Genomic DNA, 26,214 nt, shown 5'->3' with positions numbered 1-26,214 from the left:
AACATGTCCTTGATTTCTGAAATCTATTTTTAAATGGTTAAATTTTTCACACAAAGATCCTTTTCATTTTAGGGAAAGATCAAGGGGAATGAAGGAACGAATGGTCTTAAATAGGGCTGGATTTTTTTTTTTTTATCAATTGATTAATTGTTTGTCCTAAAATGTATAGTGTAAATGTCCATCATGCTGGAATGAATGTTGGGCGTTTTTACATGAAAAATTCTTAAAATGATTATCGAAATGCGAATTGATTAATTGACTAATCGTGTCAGGTCTAGTCTGAAATATTTTTTCACATTGGAGACTATGGAGGCAAAGTATTGTGCTAGTAAAAAGTATTCAAACTATTAAAACTGTTAGTATTATTAGTAATTCATGCTAAATTAAATGGAAATAAACAGCCTAAACTTCCCTTACACTGTCTCAACCAGTATCCTCACTCTCCCCATTAATTAATTTTTTAAGTGCTGGTTGCACAACTTATCTTAAATGACAATTAAGTATGTTCCATTTACATTAACTGAAGTTGGCTAAATATCAATAGGTATTTATCTGCTATCCACTGTATTACATTTCTAATTTATGCCTGCTTTTATGAGTTTTTGGTGAAAGATGGCTAGGGCCCCAAATAGTTATAATAGTAATTGTTTCATCACTGGATATACCTTTACATCTTCTGAGGTGTTTTCTCACTGAAGAAGCATTCAATTTTACAGAAGGCTGAATATTATGTTTAGGCACATAGACAGGTCGGGAGTCGTCCAACTCTCCTCCAAATACTGGCGATATAACAGCTTAACAGACCTCCCACCTTACACCCTGACACCTGCCTGTGTATCTGCACATGTGGGGGGAGGGGGGCACAAGAGGTATCACCTTAACTCCTACATAATCCAGAGCTCCCTGGAATGTTGAGCAGTAAGAGGGATCAGATCTTATCAGGTTTCTTTTAGTGATATGCTTGTCCTCTTTATCAGATCCCTTTTGTTTAACACGTGTTTGCGTTAGCTTTGGTCATGTTTCTCATGTGGGCCACCAGTAGCAGTCATTATTTCAGGAGATGTCTTGACTTTGGCTGTTTGGGGTTCTCACTCATTAAGGTGAGGGGAAATAATTTCTGAGGCATGCAAGGCTGCACCTGACCAGAAGCAGTTGTCAGGAAAGACAAAGAAAGAGTAGAAAATAGAAAGTAGAGCTGTCTGGCAGTCTGTGGTAGTTTCTGTATCTGTGTGTATTATGATGGCAAGGATGAAAGTGAGGACAAAAGTGTTTTTTTTTACTTTAAGAAAAGATGTTGAGTCAGGGTGGTAGTTATTGTTATGGTGTAAAATAAGTAAGATGTTGTGATGTGCAGCAGTCTGGTACACCATATTTGACTCTCCCCTTTCCAATCACCTTCAAACTATCATTTCTCCATGGTGACTTCTCTGACGCTGACCATGACGCTGTAAAGCTCTTTACCCTTCAGAAAACAAAACTCTTGGACCTTGCCATTCTAAGATCCTAACTGCGCTGCTAACGTGCTGTGTTAGTACGTGGCCTTCAACTAAACCATGCTAACCCAATGCTTACAGTTAGCACTTTTGTGAACTTGTACTTTACTCCTTGATTCGCTCACATACTGTTTCCTCTTACAGTATTAGGCTACATCTGTGGGATCACACTTGAAGGTGTAACCTGTTGCTGGATGAGAGGGAAATAATAATGTTTTGACCTTTGACCCCAGTGTTTTGCATAGGGAAAACCATGTGAACAAATCACAGAGTAATGCACAGAGGTGATGAATGGGGCTACGTTAGCACATACTAATGTTTTATATGTTATCATGCTGTTTAGTGTTAACGCTGCATACAGTTAGCACGTTAACATGCTAGTTTGTTAGCCACTGATATGTGCATGTGTAGCTATATATCTATGTTTGTTAGCTACATTAAATGCTTATGCTGATGCGACAGTGGTAACATGCTAACAGTACAATAACATCAGCATTTTAACATAAATGCAGGTAGTGTTTTGGGCGTCCGTGTATAAGGTATCTTGTCATGACAATCTTGGACAAGTGAAAATTTCAGTAGTGAAATATTTTACTGTGGACCAAAGTCTTGACCTGACTGACTGACTAACCAACATAGCTTCCCCAGAGCCATGCTGCTAGCGGCTAAAATATACAAAAGCCTACATGTACACAATGTGGTGTATCAAACAACAATCTCAATTATCCAGAGTAAATTAGTATGATGAATTTCTGTGCACCCAACACTCTTGTTATGTCTGGTTGATGAGTGTCTGTGACTACGTCTCTGTCTGTGCATGGTTCATGCAGTGCTATCAGCTTGCTACACTGTATTTATAGGCAAAATACTTCCCAGCCACAGAGATAGCTCTAATTTAAGTGTGTACATAACAAGGTAGATATGAGGGGGGCTGGTGATGGGAACTTTTCACACAGGCATTCTAGTTGTTGGTTATACATTTGGAGCCAAGCATTTTCTTTGCCAACATCATTGTTATAATTATATGTAAGCAGCAGGCACATTGTAACTGCTGTTATTGTGGCACCCAATTTAAGGTTTATCCCTCTCACTTTACAATCTGCTCCTTATTCTCACGTCTCTCTCCTCTGCCTCTGTTTCCCCATGTCTCGCTTCCATGCATATGCCGAGGCTGACAGTGTTGGGTGGAATGTGGCTCAACGTTTGGTTTTTAAATAGCATCCTAGCCTGAATCAGCCACTCCTAATAAGGCAGAGGGCAGTGACACTGGCCCCAAAATATCAGCAACCACCTCACAGAGAATAAAACTTTTCCTTGCCCTGATTGTAAAGGATGATTGGTGATACCTACAGTGTGTTAGCACAAACAAGATACTGTACACGCAGGCTCCACAGAGCTGTTTTGAAACAAATTAAAGTCAAGATAACATGACAGCGTGTTTAACTGTAGGTGGTCTCAGCAGGATTTCAATAGTCTTGCTTGAGCTGCAGGTGTTTGTACTTAACATTAATGGTGGCTTAGGTCAGCTAAGGCTATTGGCTATTGTGAAATGTGCCACCAGTCACGTGTAAAATCATATAAGAACAGGTGATGTGCAAAGACCCTGCCACCAGAAACAGCAGGTCATGCGTAGGTGGCACATCTACAGTCACATTATGCAAAGTTCTTCAATAGCATTTAACCACTGCAACTAGAGTTACAGTAGTACTCACATGAGCTGTTTAGTTTCTGTCATGTATCTCACATACCCCTGTGAAATCAGCAATCAATCTTTGACACCAGGCGTTACAATTAAATGTCAGTGATGTTTCTTCAGGATCCTTGTGGGGGCACCGCAGGCAGCAGGACAGGGCCTGTTGCGGGGCAGTCGACCAGGAGCTTTGTTCAAGTGTCCAATCACGCCAGAGGAGTACGACTGTGAGAGGGTGGATATTGATGGAGAAGGTGAGTGTAGTGGAGCTGAAAATATTAGTCTATTAACTGATTAGCAGCTGCTAATTTATTTTGATAATCGACTAATCACTTTAATTTTTTAAGATTTAAAATGTATTAGTTTCAGCTTCTCAAATGTGGATATTTGCTGGTTTTCTTGTTTTCTTAGTCATGATGGTAAACTGAATGCTTTTTGGTTTTCAACTGTTGGTCAGACAAAACAACCAATTTAAACATATCAATTTACGCTATAAAAATGGTGATGGGGATTTTGTTCAGATGTCTGACCTTCTATCATCCAAATGATTAATCAATTAATTGAGAAAATAATCGGTAGATTAATGGATAATGAAAAAAATTGTTTGTTGCAGCCCTAGTTTGTAGACAGCAGAGATGGTTTTGTCACTTAGACTCCCTGCGCTTTCTTTTCTTGAATTTTCCACAGAAATGATCCTCGACTATATGTTCCATCTCTGAATATTTTTTCAAAATAAGCTTTTCTAGATTAATTTGTATGCTTGAAGATTAAGTGATTGTGAATGCCATTATACCTTTGTATTCAAAAGCTTCTAACTAATGTTGCCATCAAAATTTACTAACTCTAAATTGGACTAATCCTTGGTAATTTGCATTGCATTGCATTGAATAACTCCATGGAATGACAAATTGCTGTTTGTTTACTGTGGCTCAGATCCTAATTGGTTTACAATATGGAAGCCATTATGATTTGATATGGCATTTCCTTTTGTGTTTTTCCTCAGTGAGTCTGGACAGAGAGAGCAAAGACAACCAGTGGCTGGGAGTCACTGTCAAGAGTCAGGGGATTGGAGGGAAGGTGGTGGTAAGTAAAAACCACAGTTGTTCTGCTTCTGACCCAATGATTTGTGAACATAGAAGGCACATTTTCAGCTTTGTTTAGAGTATCGTACTGTTTAAAAGACACCCTTAAAAATGAATGTATTATCTAAAGCATAAAAACAAATGCTCTAATTCCATTTCCTGTCCCTCACCAGACCTGCGCTCACCTGTATGAGCTCAGGCAACGTGTAAGTCAACCTTCAGAGACTCGTGACCCCATTGGACGCTGCTACGTTCTGAGTGAGGACCTGACAGAGCGAGATGACCTGGACGGAGGGGAGTGGAAGTTCTGTGAGGGCCGACCACAGGGGCACGAGCAGTTTGGCTTCTGTCAGCAGGGCCTGTCTGTCAGTTTCACCCCAGACAACAACTTCATTCTGTTTGGGGCTCCGGGAACATACAACTGGAAAGGTAAGGTGTCTGATTGATCTGCAGAAGGTTGGATCACAGAAACAAGGCTGTGAAAAGGCAGTTACACAGACATGTTACTTCCTATGGAGAGATTTTTTTTACCATTGTTGTGTTGCAGTTTTGAAGCTGCATTAATTATTTTTAGGGCACTAGATGACAAGCACTTTTTTTTTTTTAAATCCGTGATTTTGGGTTGTATAAATTAAACTGACTTGACTTGACCCCCACTATATTTTTGCAGTCTACAGATGTTCCATGTAAACGGTCTGATTAAAACAGCACTATTAACAGGACGATACTGTTAGGGATTTAAAAAATTTAATTGATTTATAAACCAATCTAGTGATTGGACACAGAAATTATGTAGAGTAGCAGCCTGCACTTAATCAAAGAAAGCACTAAGATTTATCTAGTGCAGTAATCAGTTACTGGATTGATTTATTTTGTATTGTCAAAGTCTGCCACATGAGATCAATGCTGTGCTGTGCATAGTAGAATTTATACAATTCACATTCTAAAATACTGAAATATAAGTCTACTTTTTGTCTGGTAGATGCGCTTGATGTTTCTGATTTTACTTAATGTTATTTTATAAAGCCTGTTTCCACTGTGTCCACCATACAGAACATGTATTTAGATGGATAGAAAGTGTGATTCTGTGTGTGTGTGTGTGTGTGTGTGTGTGTGTGTGTGTGAGTGTCGGCCTGTCCCAAATTCAGTTGTGAATGGTAGTGAGAAATCTTAGAAAACAAGCAAACAAACAAAAAAAATTAAGAAAAACACTTTTATTTGTGAAGTTTCATTTTGTATTGTCTTTACAAAGTCGCAATTTGATTGACGTCCAACATTGCACATGTGTTGTTTCATTACCAGTTAGTATAAAATGGTAAAGTATCTTAATTATTTTATATATATATTTATATAACTACTAAAACAGTATAATGTGGTGATTAGTATTACATACTGTATAGAATTAGTAAGTCGTACACATTGTTTGTGAGTGTTACAGAGTGTTTGTATTCTGATGTCTGCTGTGTGAAAGTGTGTTTTCTTGGTACTTTGCTGTGGCCTCACCTATATCCATTACAGGTGAGATGCGCGTCCAGCTCCTAAACCAGACTCTGCTTGACCTCGGTTTCTATGACGACGGACCGTACGAGGTGGCAGATCAGAAACAACTTAATGCCCAGCTCATCCCTGTGCCCTACCACAGTTACCTGGGTAGGATTCGCCCTCCCTGCGCACTGCTGCCTGTGCACAGGAGAGAAAGAGAGGGCTGGTCGAGGGCGACGCCAGGGCTCAGACTGTACCCCAACATGGCTGCCGTAACCACAGGAACTAGTAACAGTAGCAACTGCCAAACTGCCTCTAACTGGTCATTCCCAGTGGACTATTTCTGAGTGAGCCTGTGTGTGACTCACAAAGCCTTGACTATGACTCCACCTCATTTTTTTGAACACTTTCCCATGCGAATGTGGGTGGACATGTGAAAAATGTTCAGAGCGTATTGCGGCCTGACATGAATTCTTAAGATGCCAGTATTTACTAAAGTTTGGAACCTCTCCCTTTCTTGGGGCCAAACAAGGAAAGTATTTACCCAAAAAATCAACCCAACAACAATGACGTTATCCTCATGCCAGCCAATGCCGTCTTCTACAAACAAAGTACAGGAAAACATGTCAAACCTTTTAAGAAGGTGGTGTACAACCAGTCAGGGTACAGTCTGAGCCTGAATTGTCGTCTCTCCACCAGGTACCCAGTGGTTTTGCAGGAAAAAACTGCTGCGGCACCACAAAGACAAAACATCAATCAATCACAGCCTCTCACCTGCACCTCCCTCTCCCCTTTTTCTCTCTTTTCACTCTTTTTTCCCCCCTCACCATTTCACCACCCCGTCACTCCCCTCCATCACTCCTCTCTCTGTCTCTCTTTCTCTTTCTGTCTTTATTTTCTTGTCTTGGGCCATAGGGCTCTTGTTCATGGCTAGCCCCATTGAAGATGCACTGCTGTACAAAACTCTGGAGCCCTCCAGCCGACCCACACCGTTTGAGGATGTAGCTCATAATAGCTACTTAGGTTTGTAGGCGTGAGGTGTTTTTGTTTGGACCGGACTGGGCTTTTAGTGGACGTAGTCCCACCCTCTTCTCCGTCTTAATCCTTTCTGCTAATTCCACCTCGTGTCTACGTTTATAGATTTTTAGTGTGTAATCTATGTACTTTGAGGGAGCGTATCACCTTTACTGTTATAAAGAGACAGCCATCCAAAACTGAAAATGTTCTGTAAAACTATGTTTTGATTTCATTTGATTTAATTAATAAAAGTTTTTGGTTTGATATTTTTTCACTTTTTGCTACTAGCTGCTGATTTGACAATGGCAAGCAGATGGTTGTCTCTTTGAGTAGCAGCAAGGAGTTTGTCTGTTCTGTCTGTAGATATCTGTCGTCTGTAGTGTGTTGAGTCAGTCTGCATGTGTGTGTCGGTACGAAGCTTTCCAGGTGGTGGTGGTTTTCTCATTAGTTGATAGTTTAGTAAATCATTTTACTGATAAAAAGGTTTAACTAACAAACAAGACTAAAGTCTACAGCCACGCTAGCAGGTGTGTGAGACTGTACTTAGGCACAGTGGTGCTTTTAGCTAAATGCTAACATCAGCATGCAAACATGCTCACAATGACAATGCTAACATGCTGATGTTTAGCAAGTATAATGTTTACCATGTTAACCATCTTAGTTTAGGTCTTAGCATGCTAACATTAGCTAATTAGCACTAAACTCAAAGTACAGCTGAGGCTGATGGCAATCTCATTAGTTTTGCAGGAATTTGTTATCGGACACATTCAAATTTTGACCTGATAATGGCGCTAGAGGAAAAGTCAGAGGATAACCTCTGTCATGAGGATTCATCGTCTGGGAAACATGAATGTCTGTACAAAATTGTGTTCCAATCCATGTTGTAGTTGTAGAGATAGTTTACTGGATCAATGACAAATTTGACCTGCTGGTGGCGCTAGAGGGAAAGTCTGGACATCACCAAAGTCAATAACATTTATTCTCTGGGGACCATGAATGTCTTTACAAAATGTCATGGCAATCCATGAAACAGTTGTTTCACTCTGGACCAAAGTGGTGGACTAAAGTTTGTTTTTTTGAAGGGACGCTTTGTTATGAATCTGTTGGTATTTAGTGTCCATGTGTAACGACCATAGACTGTATAAAACATGGACATAGTGTCCGTGATGTCACGCATAGGTTTCTGAAGAGCCGTTGTGAAGCTCTAAGTGGCCGGCTTCCGGCCACGCCCTTAATTATGCATAACTTTAAACCTTAATATAATTTAAACAGGTGATTTATAAAAAAATTCACCCCACTCACAGTTGTCATGAAGGGGGAAATTAGCTATAGAGACTAAAACTTTTTTGTACCAGGCTGTAAACATGTTGATTTCTGCTGTAAAGTTCGGCATTTTAACGTGGGGGTTAATGGGGATTGACTCGCTTTTGGAGCCAGCCCCAAGAGGCCATTCGAGGAACTGCAGTTTTTGGCACTTAATTGTTGGCTTAATTTTTTAAACCACCGGAGGTTGCCTCTTGGTAACAACCCATCGTCTGCTTAACAGGAACTATTCACTGTTATTGTGGGATTCCAGGTATTACTTTTTACTAGGTTCGTGGATCTGCCATAAATCTCTTTTTTCACATACCTCCATGCCTGCTTAGCCCCCCCCCTGCTCTCCATATTGAGCCGTCTCCTTGACAACACTAATTCCCGCACAACCTTTTAGCCTTCATTTATTACTCACATGCTTCCATTGATCCTAACCAGATGATATGCCACACCTATGCATGCTTACTAAAATGATAAAGAGAGTGTTGTAGCTATTTCTTCTAAACTATCATTGAATCCAAAATGTCCCAGGATTCTAGTTGCTTCCTATATTATGGTTACATACATAAAATACATTCCAAGGAGCAGTGTCTTGCTGATTAAAAGCATACGTTCTTTTTACCTCCATCAAGGCCAAATCTAATCCTATTATAGAGAACACAATGAATCTTTTTAATACAGGGTGTTAGCCTAAATTTGAGTGTGTCAAAGTCAGGTTTTCTGTTCCAAGTGGAACAACAAAGGTTGTTCAGGTTGTTATTTTCAGAAAATGTGAGAAAATACTGTCTGTTCCTGTAATTGGTTACATATACTGCTCAGGTCAAAACAACATTTATGCTCATCATGTTTAGTATTTATCTTGCTTAATTTGTCGAACATTTAAGAAAAAAAGAGCAAGAACAAATCAGTTTTTTATTTATTTTATTTTAATTGCTTATAGTAGTTTGCAAAAAACTATTTACAAATCTAGTTGAAAACAGAAACAGAAAAGGAAATTCATAAAAATTAGTAAATACTAATAATAATATATATATGGGAATCTGAGTTCGGAGAATGTATTGAGAAAATGTGTTATGAAATATATAATAAGGTTAATACCATCACTCATGTGAAAGTGAAATTCTCATGTGAGAATTTCACTGAAAAATTATCAATAGACATTTAAGGTAATGTATAACTGCACATTGGCTTAGTGAGGATACAGCTTCCACATGAGAAAACAAACAGATTAAAGTAAGTGTATGACATGAAAACAATTACATGTAGACTGAAATCACATATTATATATAAAATAAATTGCCTATTTCAAGTAATTCCTTAGGGCACATGAAATTAAGTGAAGCCACTCAGTAAGGTTCAAGGTCCAGCTTTATTGTCATTATACAATACAGGATTCCACAATGAAGTGCAGTTGTAGCCCCTCCATGACATACACACAGAAATTTGCCAAAATAGGCAATAAAATAGAATATAAAAAGTAGCACTGAAAGAAGAAATAAAAAAAGAAACTATATTATTTACAAAGAATATGCTGTTTATATACACGCAGCAGTTGCAGTGCAAAGAGTGCAAATATAAAATATCAATAAGTTGAAAATCCAAAATATACACAATACCACAAATATTAACAGATTTTCGGTAAGGATCGTTCTTGGTGAGTTGCCTATAAATATGCATGAAAAATGACATATAGCTATGTATGTACAATATCAAATCTCAAGTACAGGCAAGTGTATATGGTTAATTTTATATGATTATGTCCATGATACTGTGCATTATTTCCCATTATGTCCTGTAAGTAATACATATTAAAAAATATTATATAGTATAACCATATATACACAAAGAAATATGTATCATATGTGCAGTGTCACTGTAATATGCAGGTTAAAGTGCAAAGACTTGAGGTAGTAGTCAGAAAGAGGGTAGTTTCAGGGCCCCTTTAAAAACCTTTTGCTGCTTTAAGCTTCCATTTCCCATTTAGTTTTATAGAGACGACCTTGTAGCAAGCGTGTTAAAAGCCATCCCGTGTGAAAAAAGTAGCACCTTTGTCTCTGTCCGTTGGTTTTTCCAGGACCTGCGATGCAGACTGTTGCATTCCACACCTGCCACCTTGGAGCTGCTCACTGTTTGTCTCTGTTGTTGTCTCCCTCTGCATGTTTACTCAGGTCTAACAAATGCCCCCCCATGTCCTGACGGATTATCCTCCCTTTTCACACCCTCGGCATGTTTTTAACCTGGTGAAGCAAATGCATGTGGTTGCTTCTGCTCAGGTGAAATGTTTGATATGATGTGCTATTTTTCACAGCTTGATAAAAAAATCTTGTTGTGAAGCAAACACACACACACACACACACACACACACCCTCCCCCTTCCACTTGTTCACTCCTTTGCTCTACCTGATTTATATGCATCCTCACATTCCTTTACATACACACACACATGAAGACATACACTTCCACAATGCACACTCACACAATAGAGGAGTTGCTTTAGGTTATAAATCTGATTAACGTCCACCCACTATGTTTACATACTGCCTTTGCTTGAGGCAAATGACACAGAGCAGCGGCATCATGAATCTCATGAGACATTAGGCGAAGCCCCATACATCCTCTGTTAACGTCAAAACCAGCCGTTTCTGCTCTTACCAGTGGACACACAACCATTCACCAACCTCCAGCAGCCTTCCACAAGCAAACACGACACACAGGACATTTACACCCATCATGAGTTTGGCATAAAATCAATAGTCACTTAAGGCACACATTTCATTAGTAAGAAGATGAGCAGAACTTGCTACACTGAGAGGAGATGAGCCTCTGAGCCCCGCGGTCAATACTAACCCCTGACCCTTTCCTCCTCCTGCCCCCCTGTCTTCCTCTTGCCTTTCCGTCTTCTTCTTCCAGGGTTTTCTGTGGACTCGGCCATGGGGATAATGAGCCTCGGGGAACTGACCTTTGTGGCGGGAGCACCTCGGGCCAATCACACAGGGGCAGTGGTGCTGCTGAGGAAGGACAACGTGTACCGGCTGGTGCCACAGCACATTTTCTGGGGGGAGGAGCTGGCGTCTTCATTTGGGTACTCGGTAGCTACGACAGATCTAAACAGGGATGGGTGAGGAAATGCTGGATGATCATCATAACATAGATAAGAGGGACCAGTGGTGGAAGAAGTATCATTTACATATTTAAGTAAAAGTAGAAATACCACAATATTACATACTAAATTACAAGTAAAAGTCCTGCATTTACAATCAGAGTGTCAAAAGTAAAAGTGCTCGTTAGGCAGAGCGGGGCCTGTCAGTGTTATATTTCTATATTACTGGAGAATTATTATGGATGAATTTACATATTACAGTAGGTGGTTGAGGTGGAGCTAATTTAACTGCTTTATAAAATTTTGGGTAGTTTAATCTATGATAATGCGTCATATTTTATAAGTTGATCAATTGTTTTATATGTAAAATTTGAAAAGTAACTAGTAGCCACAGCTGTGAAATAAATGTAGTGGCGTGAAAAGTATAATATTTTCCTCTCAAATGTAGTAGAGCAGAAGTATAAAGTAGCATAAAGTACTTTAAAATTGTACTTAAGTTAGTACATGAGTAAATGTACTTAGTTGCATTCTAGCACTAGTGACTGTAGATGAGAGGGGGTGGATTTAAAGAAAACTGAATAATAAGTTCTAGGGGATCCCAGAACTCAATTAAAAAATGTTATTATTCATTTTTAATTGTCTGTCTCTGTTTCCGTCCCTGTCGCTAGCTGGACAGATCTGATTGTTGGAGCTCCTAATTTCTTTGACCGTAAGGCAGAGATTGGTGGAGCTGTTTATGTGTACCTAAACCCCTTCGGTCACTGGGATGATCAGGCTCGGCCCATCCGGCTCAACGGGACCTACGACTCCATGTTTGGAATGACAGTCAGCAACATCGGAGACCTGGACCAGGACGGATACGGAGGTGAGAACAATGGCTTTTCACACTAGCTCATAAAAACACTGTACAGTACAATTCAGATTGATATTAAGCATTAAATAATATATAATAATTACTAAATCTAAGTCAAGACTTAGATATTACTGTAAAAACACACCAAAGTTACTGCTGCCATTGTTGTGGGTTACTTTAACTCAGTCTTACTTGGAAAGGGACTGATTCTGTTCGATTTCTACTGCTTTTGTTTGGAATTTATGGGGCTTTAAATGGTTTCAATCCAGTTAACATTAATGAGATTTTACTACAACACGATTTGAGCTGTAGCATATTTCCCACTTGCCCTCATCACACTGTGGTTCCTGTTTTAAACTATTTAAATGTAAATTATAAATAATTTCATTCAGTGTTTGTTTCCAAAAATGTAAAGTTAAAACATTTTTTAATCAATTCTGTATGTGTTCAGATATTGCTGTGGGGGCACCATTTGATGGAGATGGCAAAGTTTTCATCTACAGAGGCTCAGATGCTGGAATTGAAACAAAACCTGCTCAGGTGAGTCACAACTTTCATACAACAGTTCAGGAATGGGCGAACAAAAGGAAGGAAAGATGAAAGGAAGAATAAAACTGAATAGATAAAGGAATAAGAATACAAGAGTGGCTCTCTGGATGATTGATGACTGATCAGTGTTTCTTATCCCCTCAGGTGCTGGATGGTCGTGACTTTGATGTCAGACGCTTTGGATACTCCATCTCAGGTGGTTTGGATATTGATAATAACCAGTATCCAGATATTGCAGTTGGCTCTCTTAATGACTCAGTGGTTCTCTTCAGGTGAGAAACGATTTATTTAAAAACCCAAATGAGAACCTTAATTTGATTACGACGTGCTTTTGACAGGAAACACAAAGGCCCAATTTCTAGCTCTGTAACTCTAAATCAAATTTTTATTGTTGGAAAAATCGGATCAAATTCAAAATCTAAGCAGACTTTAAAGACACACATGAGATTCAAGTTTTATCATAAATCTTGCATGTTTACAATCTGTTTTTTTCCATTATTTAGTCATGAGTTGTTCTGCCTACACATCTCTTTGTGTTTTTGTGTGTCCCCAAGGTCTCATCCAGTCATCCATGTGATCAGAGAAATATCTATCGACCCTCAATACATTGATCTGGAGCAGTACAACTGCAAGGGCAGAGAAGGAGTCTGGTAAGAACTGAAGGATAACTGAGCTACACCCAGATTTAAAAACTAAGCCAGCTGCTGATGTGTTTTTCTCTATGATTTCTTTATACTGTATCATTTCAATCTATAATACTGTTGTAGTTGTAAAAACCGAAACACAGATAATGTTTTTCACTCTCCACGGTCTGCCTTTTTTAGCGTGGAGGTCAAAGCCTGCTTCACCTTCACAGCCCACCCAGAACACTACTCACCACACATTAGTAAGTCACACCTCGGTTTTCACAACCATTTTTATTCTTCTCTTATGTGGGACTTCAGATCACCCTCTTAGCAACAGGAGTCATTTCTATTTACAGTGAAAAGTAACCTTATCTGTGAAGTCTAACATTAGACTTTATTTTGATTAAATCACAGCTGTGTAATACTGTACTCCCTTAGATGGGGGTTTCATATATGTTCTGCCCCTGGTGGGCTCTTTAAGTGCTCTCTGTGTGCGTCTTGACATTTCTCTTTTTCAATCCCTCTGTCTCTCTTCATGCATCGCCCACCGTTTTACTCCCTTCAAGCCCTGGTGGTGCATTTTGAAGCCGACACCGAGCGCAGGAAGTTGGGCCTCCCGCACCGCGTTAACTTCTTGGGCCGCAGTTCCCTGGATCCGGAGTACACTCAGACAGAGGAAGTAGAGCTGCATCGGCAGCGTCATCCTGTGTGCGCCACTGCTGTCTTCCAGCTCCATGTCAGTAATGTAGATTTGTTCGGGTTGTCCAGATCAGAAACATTAACTGTAATTTCTTATTGTGGTGTTAAAATCATAAAGTGTTGTGTGGTTCATTTCGAGATATTTGTAAACAATAATTGGTGGTTCTTGGTCTTGATTTTTGGCTTTTATTTTACTCTGGCATCAAAAAATGGATGGAAATAATAATACTTGAACAATTGTAAAGGCATATCATGTGTTTTTTGTACCTTTTGTGCTACGTTTCAGGGCATTGAACTTTTCATTTAATATTCTGAGATATTTGAGTCAAAATGCTGCAAAAAGTCTAAATCCCCACTCTTTTGCACCATGAACAAACTCTTTGACTGTATTGCTTGTTATCTATTAATCTTTTTTATAATCTCTGTCCATGCAGGAGAACATCCGTGACAAACTGCGTCCCATCTCATTGGCGATAACCCACACTATCAAGCCTGTGCCACCACGCAGACACTCAGGTGCCAAGAGGCTGGAGAAGCTGGCGCCTGTACTGAGTGTTTCCCCCTCTAATACATTGCACTCTGAGGTCTGTAACAAAAAGGAAGCACAAGTATTTTATGGTCGGGATTAATTTTAACGGGCTATACTTGCCCGCAGATTACTGTATAACTAAGTCGAGCTTTATGAGACACTTACCATCAATTCTGCAGTAATTCAGGGCTTGTTAAAGCCAAAAATATGACATATAAAACATATCTAGCTGAAAAATGAATTTGCAACATTACAACCACATGGATAAACATGCAGAATGAGCTTTTTGTGGAAATACAGGGATTCAAACTGGTGTAAACCCTGGATTGCTTGGTTTTAATCAGTCGTTAAAAGGTGGTTACTTCACATGCACCTCAGTTAAATACAGTACTGATGCAGTGAAGATCCTTGACACACATAAAGCACAACAAACTGAGATGTTTTTGAGTCAGCATCCTTGCCTGGAGCCTTATGCTGATTCACCTTCTTACCTTCTCACACACATCCACTGGCTACATTCATTGTTTTCCATCCCATGCAGTTTTTTCTCTCTTGAACCTCTAATATCTGCTGCTTAATAGGCATTTTAAGCATATTGATGTAGAGAAGTTTAATGTAATTAGGGCTGTGACAACATTATCGATTAACCTGTTTATTATTTATTATTTTCTTGGATATTTGATTAATTGTTTAATTTATAAAATGTAAAAAAAAATTGAGAAATACGCCTGTTACAATTTCCCAGAGCCCAAAGGGACGCCTTCAGATGTCTTGTTTCGTCTGACCAACAGAAAAGAAATTCAACTTACTAGAAAATATTGACATTTGAGAAGTTGGAACCAGTGAATTTTTTGGCACTTTTGCTTAAAAAATAACTTAGTTGCTAATTCATTTTTAGTTGATTGACTAATAGATTAATTAACAAATTATTTTAGCTCTAAAACGTCTAAAAACGTTTTGTAAAATGAACACACTTCAGCATTTACCATGCTACATAAATTAATCTTGTATTAAAAACCTTAAAAGTAGATGTAGCATGTGCTTAAAGATTTTATAAACGACTTCACGTCTGTCTCGTTTCCCCTATGAAGGTGAACTTCCTGCGAGAAGGATGTGGCAGCGACAAAATCTGCCAGAGCAACTTGAAGCTGAGCTACCAGTTTGGAACACGACCTCTGACCTCTGACCTCTTCACCCCTCTGCAAAAGTTAGTATCTGGCGTTGATGATGTAAACTGTTGCCTGAGAGTCTGTTGCCTAGCAACCTATACTCATGTGTATACAAATGTTTACCGTGAAAATATAATGTTTTTACTATTGGTGTGGTGTTTTTTTTTTCAACAATCAGTTGATCTTAATTTAATTTTTCTTCACTTTATGTTTTGGTACCATGATAATAAGGTTCCCTCCTTAAAGGGTTTATAATACTCATGGCTTTACTAATGGTTGATAAATCATTTTCTAGCTTATATCAACTTTTAAGTTGCCAGGTCCCTTTGGCTGGTTATTGTGTCTCTAAATGTTAGTAAGTCATTAACAAAGTTTCTCACTTTCTAAAAAATATACTAATAAGCTTTATATCTATAAAAAGCTCCATTGAAGGGGTTTCCCTGATGAACCAAGGAGCTAAAAGTGTCATGCTGGAGCAGGATAAACACCAGCCAGACAAACCCTTTAGAAAGGGTGACGTATTAGAAAGTGGTACTAATGTTTTTATATATCCTCATGGCTGATAGAATTAAATCATGTGAGATTACTTATCTAACAATATTTTCAAAAATCAGACTCTGTTTGTACCCCGTTGTACACAACTGTAAATGTGTGTTTTCCGTCTAAATTCCTCGCTGTCTTCTTTCCCGTCATGTAGAGATGAGGATGACGTGCAGGTGTTCTCCCTGTCAGAACAGCGGTTGGTGGTGCTGGAGCTCATCGTCACCAACATGCCCTCTGACCCCCTGCACCCTGAGGAGGACGGAGATGACGCCCACGCTGCTCAGCTGCTTGTCTCCCTTCCAAACACTCTGTCGTATGCCGGCTCCAGGATCCCACCACAGGTAATATGGGCTCTAACAAGAAAAATCTTTTTTAACAAATCTTGTAGAGGGGGGATTCGTATATTAGAAACATGTATGTTTGGAGTTCTGTTTTTGCTGATGGTGTTTGTTTGACATCCTGACTGACTGTAGATGAGATGCCAAGCGAACCAGAATGGCTCCCAAGTTGAGTGTGACCTGGGAAACCCTGTGAAACGAAACACTAAGGTAAGGAAACAAAACAGTGTGAGTTCAGTCAAAGCTGGGAGGACTGTCAGAATTAAAAGATGCAACTTGTTGCCATAAAAATTATATATATATTGTTAAATAATTTCATACACAATGCTACATTTTTGCATATTCTTTCCTACAGTGTGAAACAAAATCAGCATAATTTGCCACTAGCCATACCTTCATCAGCATCAAGTGTAATTATTTTGCCCTTTCACTTATTGTTTTGTCTGAAATATCATTTCATGTGTTGTTTTTTCAGCTGAAATTCTCCATCAACTTGAGCACATCTAACATCACAATCGAGACCACTGAGTTGACAGCAGATCTCTTACTGACAACGTAAGCCCTCTACATCTTTGACACCACAATTCACTCACATCAAGCTGTGATTATTTAATTGCAGATATTTGACTTGTTCAGATCAAATAATCCTTTTGATTGAGGCCTTTGTTCACGGTTTTGTCTTCAGTATCAGCGAGCAGCCTGACCTGGCACCAGTCACAGCTTTTGCTAAAGTTGTGATAGAGCTCCCTCTGTCTGTCAGTGGGTGAGTGAAACCTTCACAGTTTCTCCATCAATGTTTAAAACTGTCTGTGGCTCAGAAAGGCTGCTTTATCTCAGTTTACTTCACTTAAACCCTTGTTTTCCTTTTAGCTTTAAGCTTGTTAAAATCGTGCTATTCCACGCTGTCTGACAGTATCACATTTATTCTGTATCAGCCTGTGACAGCTCTTCATTGACGCTGTATGATGTTTACACTGCGATATTCTAGATGCATCATTTTATGCATAAAATTTAGCCTGACTTATTTGGTATCTTGGGAAACTTTGGGATCTCGTCAAGAATGGAAGTTCTGTGGTTGTGCATGAGTTTGCGATAACTGGCCTATCAGAGGGCTGCTGTATAAATGAAGACAAAAACGTTTTTGACTAAATAAAATTCATCTTGCTGTCTAGCAGGTATGACAGACATGCTATAATCCCAGGCTTGCTTGTGGGTTTAAGCAGTACAAATAGCTATATGAAGCTGTGTGAGTGTGAATGCAGCTGTCTGACCCACTGATGTGTTCGTGTTTTAAACTGTAGACTTGCTCGTCCTCACCAGCTGTTCTTCAGCGGGACAGTGAAGGGAGAAAGTGCCATGACCAGTCTGGAGGACATCGGCAGCCCTGTGGATTTTGAGTTTGTGGTGAGGAGTGAGTGTGTGTGTGTGTGTGTGTGTGTGTGTATGCAGGACCCTTATGTGCTGGTCTTTTCCCCTGTATGTGTGTTTTGATTGCCATGTAGACAAAGGTGAGCACTGTCAATCATCACAGTTTCTTCATATATATATTTTTTCCGTCAGGTCGCTAATCCCGGGCAAGCTCTGAAGACGCTCGGCTCGGCCTTCCTCAACATCATGTGGCCTTACGAGCTGGCCAATGGGAAATGGCTCCTGTATCCTGCCAGCTGGAAGTTTGAGGGTCACCCAGACACACACTGCTCCCCAACAGGGGCGTTGAATCCTCTGAAGCTAGACAGCTCCTCACCTGCAGAACTTCCACAGGTAAGCAGAACAGAGTTCAGTTTTGACTCTGGTAGAAAATCTTATTTTAATAGCATCAATAAAGACTACACACATTTTTTCATGGATCTAAATTCCACTCAAGCTGCATTCACCTTTACAGCCACAGAAGGTGTGGTCGATTGAGGTTTTTTGGCCTGGAAAGGTAGCTAAAGGTATCTCAGTGGCAGCCATGATAAGAGCTGGTTAAATTCTTTGAAAGGTGCGCAGCTTCAGGACTTCCTTTCCTTATCTCATTTAGCTTAGGAATCACAGATCCATCAATGGTGAATCGGGATTTTCTCACTTCAGCAATTAACAATTCACAATGTGGGTATTCTGACCAACTTTTAGTTTAATTTCAATTTTAATAATAGTTGGGTTTACTATTAATTCAGGTGATTTTTGTAAAAATAATACAATGCAATAGAAAATCTCTTCAGTGCTTTCCATCCAGTTCAAGGAAAAGTGGTTAGAATAGGATTTATTTTTTAATGAATATTTCATTTTTGGATGCAGTAGCATGTAAACTAACGTGGTTATCTAGACTTTGACTTCAACATCATCCTCCTGTTCTTCATTTTTATGCTTTTTGTTAAGCATAAATCAACCATTTTTAGAGACTGATCATTCTCTGCTTGTATTAATGTGTCACTTCCACAGGCTGGGCGAACGCGCCGCTCCCACCCAGAGGAGGAAGGTCAAGTGATGACAAAAGCCAGCATCGGACGAACCACCCCAGCTGTGGCAGCTTCAGAGAGACGCAAGTCGCTCAATCTGGTAAGCAGAAAAAGAAGAGAGAAGCAGATTGAAACACACAGGAAATGAGAAGGAGGGGAAATTAAAGGAAATAATGCAAATCCATTTTTATTGATTTCCTGCTAGTGCATAGACAAATATAGATGAATATAGAAAATATAGATGCACAAAAGACAAGATGTTTTAGCCTTTGTTACTTTTATTGTCTGTCTCCAGTTAATTTAAAATTCCCCAGAGTGCTCAGCTATCATTTTTTCCTCCAGGATTGTCTCTTGGGGTCGGCACGCTGTGTCCTGTTCCAGTGTCCCCTCCACAGCTTCTCTGGTCAGGCTGTACTCAAGATCCACGCCAGGCTGTGGAACAGCAGTTTCAAAGAGGTGAAAAAAATCCTGTCAGAATTACATCAGCACCTTATTGCACATTACTCTCCATCTCAGCTTCAGTCCAGCTGTTAGAGGTGCTGCTGGCACTCACATTGATCTAATGCAAGTGAATGAATGATAACTGCAGCAAGTGTATTTTCAGAATGATTAATAAGAGATGTTTGGAGGCTGTGATGTTAGGGCAGTCAGCAAACTGTGAAAACAGATATCGGCTTTGACCACTGAGTCACCTGCTACTGCAGGGTTTCATATTCAGTGGGAGATCCATATATACAACCAATATGGTGTTTGCTTTTTCCTTGTACATCTAATAAAATGGGTTTGAGACTTTACGGTACTTTTCTTTTGTGGCTTGACTTATTTCCATGTGAATTAAATTACTTATTTTACATAGGTCTTATTTTCATAGTCTTAGCCGTCGTTAGTATATGTAATGTTAGGAATATGTTGGCCAAAACTACAAAAGGTTATAGAATAACATATTGTCCCTGTAAGTGGGAAGGTATACTTGCAGATTTTATATGATGTGATGGGTTCACCCAAAATCTATGATCTCAGTGTGCATAAACTAAAATTAAAAAAAATCTTTATAGGAAGAAAAAAAAAAAGACTGGGATTTTGATTTTAACAGAACAATGTATCTAGAAAATGTATTATTTCATTTCACGGGAACTTTAGAGCTGTATCTGAACACAGTATTGTTGTAAACAGGTTATCTATATAACTGATTAGCTACCAAGTTTTCATTGTTGTTCCTCTCTGTTTCTCAGGAGTTTCCAGCAGTCAGTGCTCTGGAGCTGCTGGTCAGAGCCAACATCACTGTGAAGTCCAGCATCAAACATCTGGTCCTCAAGGACGCCGCTGCACAGGTACTCAGCACACTTCAGTTCATAGAACATCCTCTAAAAAATTGTAATGAAATTTTGTTCACTAAATGTCTGTTGTTGTTGTACTCATATGTCTTTTTGATATGTTTTTCCCATATAATTAGGTATATAAATCGGCAGCAAAGTTTATATAAAATCAATTGGTAATCTGCACATTTCTAAACTCCTTTTAAATACACCTAATATCATTACAGGCATGTGTGACTGAGGCCTGACTCACTGATTAATTCACTACAAGGTGTTAACCTCCAGCAGTGATAAATATCTATTTTTCTTTTAATTTTGCATTTCAATTGCATCTTCCCTTCCTCTCCAGGTTCCAGTGATGATCTATCCTGAGCCTGGTCTCGCTGACCAGTACTGGATCCCCTGGTGGATCATCCTCATAGCCGTCCTGGCAGGCATCCTGCTGCTGACTCTACTGGTCTGCATACTGTGGAAGGTAACGCACAGGACACCTGCATTTTGAAACACTCTCTATACACCTTCTTGTTCTACGTTTCCCAAAAGTCCCAAAAGAATTAATATTTTGTCATTAAATATTCTGAAAATCTTCAAGGTAGAATACTAACATGAACACATTAAGGTTCGCTTTAATAGCAAATATTGATAAATGCAGTTCAATGGCCTACACATAAGAGGTCCTTCTAGTTTCATTGACTTCATCCCTCTTATCGTACTGGCCATTATTAGTCTGGCGTTTTCTCATCACTTACCTTGGTAGTCCAGTAATTTCTATGCTTTGTTCTGTTCTGTCCAATAATAATTTTATTCCTTCCAGCTCACTCATCTGTTCCTTTCCTCTTTTGTACTTCTGTGTGTCATCCCTTTTGTTTTGTCTCGTCTCATTTCCATCTGGGGACTCTTTATCCCTAAATCCCCTTTCTATTTAATTTCCCATTGTTTTCCCTATTTTACTTTCCTTCCACTTCCCTGTGGTGATCTGTTACCCAGTGTGGGTTCTTCAAACGCAGTGAGCGGCGCCGACACTATGAGACGGAGTACTACCGCGCCCATTTGGGGGTCCAACCCTCGGAGGCGGAGAAGCAGGCATCAGAACTATAAAATAAAGAATATTTCACTCTGGCCTGCTCTCCCCTCCTCCTCTCCCTCCAAGCGGTAAAAATACTCACCCACAATCGCTTTGTTCTTCGGCCCACACTGTTGTGGCTGGTGGTGTTCAGTACATTATGTAATATTAGCACATTCTGGCACTCTTAATAACAAAAATGCACAGATGTGATCATATATGGTGGATGGACTGTTTGTTAGGCTCTGTCCCCCTTAGTTACTGTTGCTATGCTTAGCAAGCATTCCCATCTGCATGGTACATTTGCAGTGATAACGGTGACAGATTTATATGTTTATTTATAATTTATATACTCTTTCTAATTGTTTAGTCTTTGAAATCGTAAAAAATGCCTATCACAATTTTCCAGAGCCCAAACTAACATCTTCAAATTGACAGTTCTCTGAACCCTGCAGCCATTAGTTACTGTTGCTATGCCTGTCAAGCTTTACGTTTTAGCACAGCACACTTGCAGTTTACAGTGATATGAACAGGCAGATTTACCACTCGAAATCTTAGCAATTTTGGAAACAATGGGTCCTTGATTTCAGATGAAAGGAGGCTTTTCATCTCTAGCCGGCGACCATCGATTTTACTGGTTAAAATGTCTCTGGCAGATTTAATTAGCCCTAGCTAGCTAGCTAATTAAGCTAACGTTAGTTCCATGCATTGGTTAAAAATGCTGTCTCCATCTGACTCGTTTTAAAACAAGAACCTTGTAAAAGAGGTGGCTGTCCCAGCTTTGGAGTCTGTATGTGTTAACTACCGGTTAAACAATGCACTTGACAGCTACACACACATATCGTGCTAAAAGACCGAGGCTAAAGCTGCATGGCTCCGGCAAAATGTTAGTATCTTCACCAGTCGATGATACATGTAAATTAACGTTACAGCATTGTTTTACCATTGCAGTCTAGAGCTACTTAACGTTAGTCCTAGTAATAAGTATTATGAGGAAAAATGTAAGCTCAGACTCTTACTTCATTCTCACATAAACCTGATTGATTGCTTTACTTAACCTACACACTTGGACAAACACGAGAGAGGTAGATTTATGCTTTATTGTTGGTATTTTTTATCTTTTTTGTTTGTATACTACTTTTCCAAATATAATAAAGAGCAGGACAGAGCCGCTAACGTTAGCCTAAACTCTGATAGTATCCAGGACCATTTTGCACAATGTGAATAAGTTACTTCACAGTGGATGTGCTAATGATATTGGCCTTTAAATATGTTAATGCTAAATTAGGTTACTGCTGTAGGTAGCAGTTAAGCCAGACGTAACGTTCGCAGCTTACAGTGGAGCAGACAATCATACTTTCGCTCTTGTGTTTTTGTTTTGGAAATGCTAAAATACTTCTAAGAGCCACATGAACAAGCCCGCTGTGCCTAGTTACGGTTGCTAAGCTATGGATTGGACAATCGCTGTTTGGGGGAGGGGTTTAGGCAACGGTCAATTATATGGTATCAATGTGGCCAGCTGTGCTTATTCATATTATTATAAAGGTCTCTTCAACCAATCAGGCACTTGGCTGAAACAACCTGTACACTTTTACCACTGTGGTGCTTTCTGTTATTAGATAATGGATTGCAAAAATGTGCTGTTTTGTTGTAAATCAATTCACAACGGATTAATTTATTTAGCATTGTTTTGTCCTTTTAATCTGTGTCTATGAACACCATCCAGCCATCTCTCCCTGTGGGCTTTCAGATGTCTGCTGTGCTGTGTGCTGTGCCTCTGCTATTGATGTTACACTTTACTTATCTACACTTGTTCATTCTGGCACCAGTCTATGAAGAATGAATTGTCATGATATGCTTATCAGGTGCTTTTCAATCTGACACAACACTCCTATTTGACTTGCATCTCATGACCAACTGGCTTTTTTCGGGTGCCAGAATCAACTTATCATTAATATCAGTAGGTGTTTTTGTTCGCATTAATATGTGCAACTTCTTAATGGCACCTTGGCAGCGTGTTGGTGTGTTAATCAAGGACACTTATTAGACTGACAGTCAGTAAGACTGACGCTAAATTGGAGCATGTGGATGTGCCTTTTATTAAAGAGTCACCTTGACTGCACAATGTCATCAGATAATCACTTTTTCTTCTCATCTGTTTGAGATGAACTAGAAGACATTAATAGAATAAATGAGATTTGAAATGTCTCTTACTAGGCATGATATTGGAAAGTTGAAATAAGGGAAAAGAAATGCAGGTGATTTGCAATCAGATTCTTATATGAAATCAGTTAATTATTAGATTTTTTCTTCCTTTCTGTCCCTCCATGCCTCTCTACCTTTCTTCCTCTATCTCCACTCCTTCTTGCTTTCCTCTTTCCTGTGCCGACAGTGTGGCTTCTTCCAACGGGCCCACTACAAAGACAAATTGCCTCAGTACCACGCGGTGAAGATTCCTCGCGAGGACCGGCCACAGTTCCAGACTGAGAAGTCAGGAGTTGTCCATAAAAAGGAATGGGCCACGCACTGGAGTGACGGGACCTCGTAATTTGCTTTGAAGCACTGACTGACTGAATTAATTCAAATCACCATGTGTGGCACTCATTCTGTCTTTGCATTGGAACTAACGGACTAAAAAAGTGCACATAGACTGAGATCATGACATCTTGTGCACACTGTACTGTGTCAGTACTTACATATTGGTGGCCTGTTACACTGTGACTGGATCTATATTCTCCCATGCTGTAGCCCACTGATGGCTGGCCTCGGATAGTCTATTTATACTGTGCATCTATATTAGTGTTTTACAGTAAGTACTGAAGGCCAGCAACAATATTAGAACCAGTCTGGCTGCTCAATATGTATTACAGCCTGCAGAAGGAGCGTTGACGCTCACATGGACTTCATTGTCTGTCATCAGTTTTGACTGGCAGAACAAAGGAGGACAGAAAATCACAACTCAAAGATATGCATGAATGCACAAACATACAGTGTAATATTAGATGCGTACAGACACACTGGACATTGTTGATTATGAAGCCACTGCCTGTGACAAAGACTACTTTTTGCCGTAACTACTGTTAGACTGATGACTGATAAGGGCAATGACAAAAATGCATTTGTTTTTTATATAAATGATGTTTTGGGATTTTATTTTAGTTAGCACTGGTAAACATTGGGGAAAAGTCAGTATGTAAGATATCAGTAAAGTAAGATGTTGTGGAACACTGAATGTGTTGTCTGGGCTTGCTGATTGCTCTGAACAAGCTGAAAAAGCCATTAAATAAGTTCACCTGATGGTTTTTTGTATATCCTTATTCAGGGATAAGAATGCCTTCTAAAAAAGGAGACTTTTCTGTGTCAATATTATTTTCATTTTTTGTTAATATGTCAGTCAAATGTACTGTACATCAATAGTTGATTGCCTGAGTGAACTTGAATAAGAACAAGAAAACCACAATATAGCTTATGACAGTCATGGCCATAGCACTGTTATCTCATGAAAACCAAATATATCAGAAAAGTGAAGCAATATTTAAAATATGGTCTGCCCATTTGCAGTGTAAGCATTTACATTTCTGAACACAACATTGATTTTTGAATGGATGTCCAGCATCATAAGGGCATACATTTTCCCAGTGTATAAAAGGATTGTGTGTGAAAACATGGTCTCAAATTAAAACCTATATTACTGACTGAAGCAGATACATGTAGATTATGAATATTTTCAAGCAACACCACCTTTTCTTTTTTTTACTGAGATGTAAAAATATTTCACCAGGAGACATCATGACCTTTGTATAAATAGTTTTGAAACTTTTTAGTTGGGTTATATTAGTGTAACCTGCCTGTCGCACTGTTCCTGGTAATGTATCCCAGTCATACTAGCCAGTGTAAGATAGTATATTAAATTCAGTACTGACATTTGTAACTGCATACAAGTGCCTTATGGTAAAAGTAGCAGATTGTGAGCTTCTTCCGGTAAAGAACAGAAGGCAACTTACAAATTAGATCAGGCTGAAGCATCTGTTGGACACTTGTGGACAAATAAACATACCTCCAACACTTAAACAACATGGAGAGGAGAGAACATTTCTAGAAAACAGAATATGTCGGCAAGGAACCAGAGAAACTTTCTTTGGATCTAATTTGGATCGTGGCTGTATGAAGAGTCAGCTTGTTGTTGGTTTTTTTTTTTGGTATTGCTGGACAATCTTCTATTAGCTGCATGAAGCTCCTGTTGCTGTTCTGACGTTCCCCCATTTTTTCTCCCGTTGTCATGACTCAGTGTTTTATTTATTTTATGTTTGGCTGCACTGTTTCAACATTGTAAACTAAATAAACCCATCAGATAACAGAAGTTGTGTCATTCTCAGTTGAATTTTAGCCATTTGTACAACAATTGCTAGTTAGCATACAGTATTTGATTTGTTAAACCTGCAGTTTACTCAGAGAACACCAGATGGAGGCAAAAGTCTGTAAACTGACATACCCATCTCGTCGCTGTACTATTTGGGATTTTTTGTAAACAGAACTGTTTGTGTGATACACAAAACAAATTAATACTAATGTAGTATGTAAATGTTGCCATTTTAAGTATGGAACAAAAACAATTACAAGATAATAACTTGTATTGAATAAATTTGCATTATTTTGTTCCTTATTTTCACGGTAATGTTGCCCATAACCTTGTAGTGTGACTTGAATTTGTCAACATGCGGACAGACATATTGCACCACAAGGACAGAGATTAGTGGTACATTAAAGTTTAAAAAACAAAAACAAAACTAAAATAAATGTACTTACTTTTGAATGTACATCATTTTGAAGAAGAAATAAAGTTTGTTTAGTTTCTGTGGAATACAATATGTGGAATCGTATATGTGCGCGTAACTAAAATGAAACAACAAGTG

General features: G+C 39.1%; 1 protein-coding gene across 4 annotated transcripts in view; it reads left to right on the top strand.

Moving 5' to 3' along the window:
* itga7 (integrin, alpha 7) overlaps positions 1 to 25,661 on the top strand; it is a 39,063-nt gene extending 13,402 nt beyond the window's left edge. Inside the window, exons 2-26 of one of the 4 annotated variants that reach the window (XR_006379583.1) lie at positions 3,310 to 3,437; positions 4,187 to 4,266; positions 4,439 to 4,694; positions 5,784 to 5,915; positions 10,989 to 11,196; positions 11,847 to 12,043; positions 12,483 to 12,571; positions 12,725 to 12,852; positions 13,135 to 13,230; positions 13,405 to 13,466; positions 13,773 to 13,942; positions 14,340 to 14,489; positions 15,526 to 15,641; positions 16,301 to 16,487; positions 16,620 to 16,694; positions 16,960 to 17,039; positions 17,170 to 17,247; positions 17,786 to 17,888; positions 18,045 to 18,245; positions 18,906 to 19,022; positions 19,265 to 19,378; positions 20,155 to 20,253; positions 20,588 to 20,713; positions 21,226 to 21,390; positions 23,694 to 23,830. Coding sequence is in view for 3 of the 4 variants with exons in the window: in XM_044211567.1 (XP_044067502.1) it covers positions 3,310 to 3,437; positions 4,187 to 4,266; positions 4,439 to 4,694; positions 5,784 to 5,915; positions 10,989 to 11,196; positions 11,847 to 12,043; positions 12,483 to 12,571; positions 12,725 to 12,852; positions 13,135 to 13,230; positions 13,405 to 13,466; positions 13,773 to 13,942; positions 14,340 to 14,489; positions 15,526 to 15,641; positions 16,301 to 16,487; positions 16,620 to 16,694; positions 16,960 to 17,039; positions 17,170 to 17,247; positions 17,786 to 17,888; positions 18,045 to 18,245; positions 18,906 to 19,022; positions 19,265 to 19,378; positions 20,155 to 20,253; positions 20,588 to 20,713; positions 23,694 to 23,849 (3,148 nt within the window). In the remaining variant the exon portion in view is untranslated. Of the gene's footprint in view, positions 1 to 3,309; positions 3,438 to 4,186; positions 4,267 to 4,438; positions 4,695 to 5,783; positions 5,916 to 6,662; positions 6,771 to 10,988; positions 11,197 to 11,846; positions 12,044 to 12,482; positions 12,572 to 12,724; positions 12,853 to 13,134; positions 13,231 to 13,404; positions 13,467 to 13,772; positions 13,943 to 14,339; positions 14,490 to 15,525; positions 15,642 to 16,300; positions 16,488 to 16,619; positions 16,695 to 16,959; positions 17,040 to 17,169; positions 17,248 to 17,785; positions 17,889 to 18,044; positions 18,246 to 18,905; positions 19,023 to 19,264; positions 19,379 to 20,154; positions 20,254 to 20,587; positions 20,714 to 21,225; positions 21,391 to 23,693 lie in introns of all 4 variants that reach the window. The other 3 variants (XM_044211575.1, XM_044211567.1, XM_044211587.1) reach the window with 3 other exon arrangements.
* Positions 25,662 to 26,214: the final 553 nt, after the last annotated feature.

This window comes from Siniperca chuatsi, linkage group LG2 (genome assembly GCF_020085105.1).
Source record: "Siniperca chuatsi isolate FFG_IHB_CAS linkage group LG2, ASM2008510v1, whole genome shotgun sequence".
In the NCBI taxonomy this organism is placed as follows: domain Eukaryota; kingdom Metazoa; phylum Chordata; class Actinopteri; order Centrarchiformes; family Sinipercidae; genus Siniperca; species Siniperca chuatsi.
This window is presented reverse-complemented; position numbering and strand designations above follow the sequence as displayed.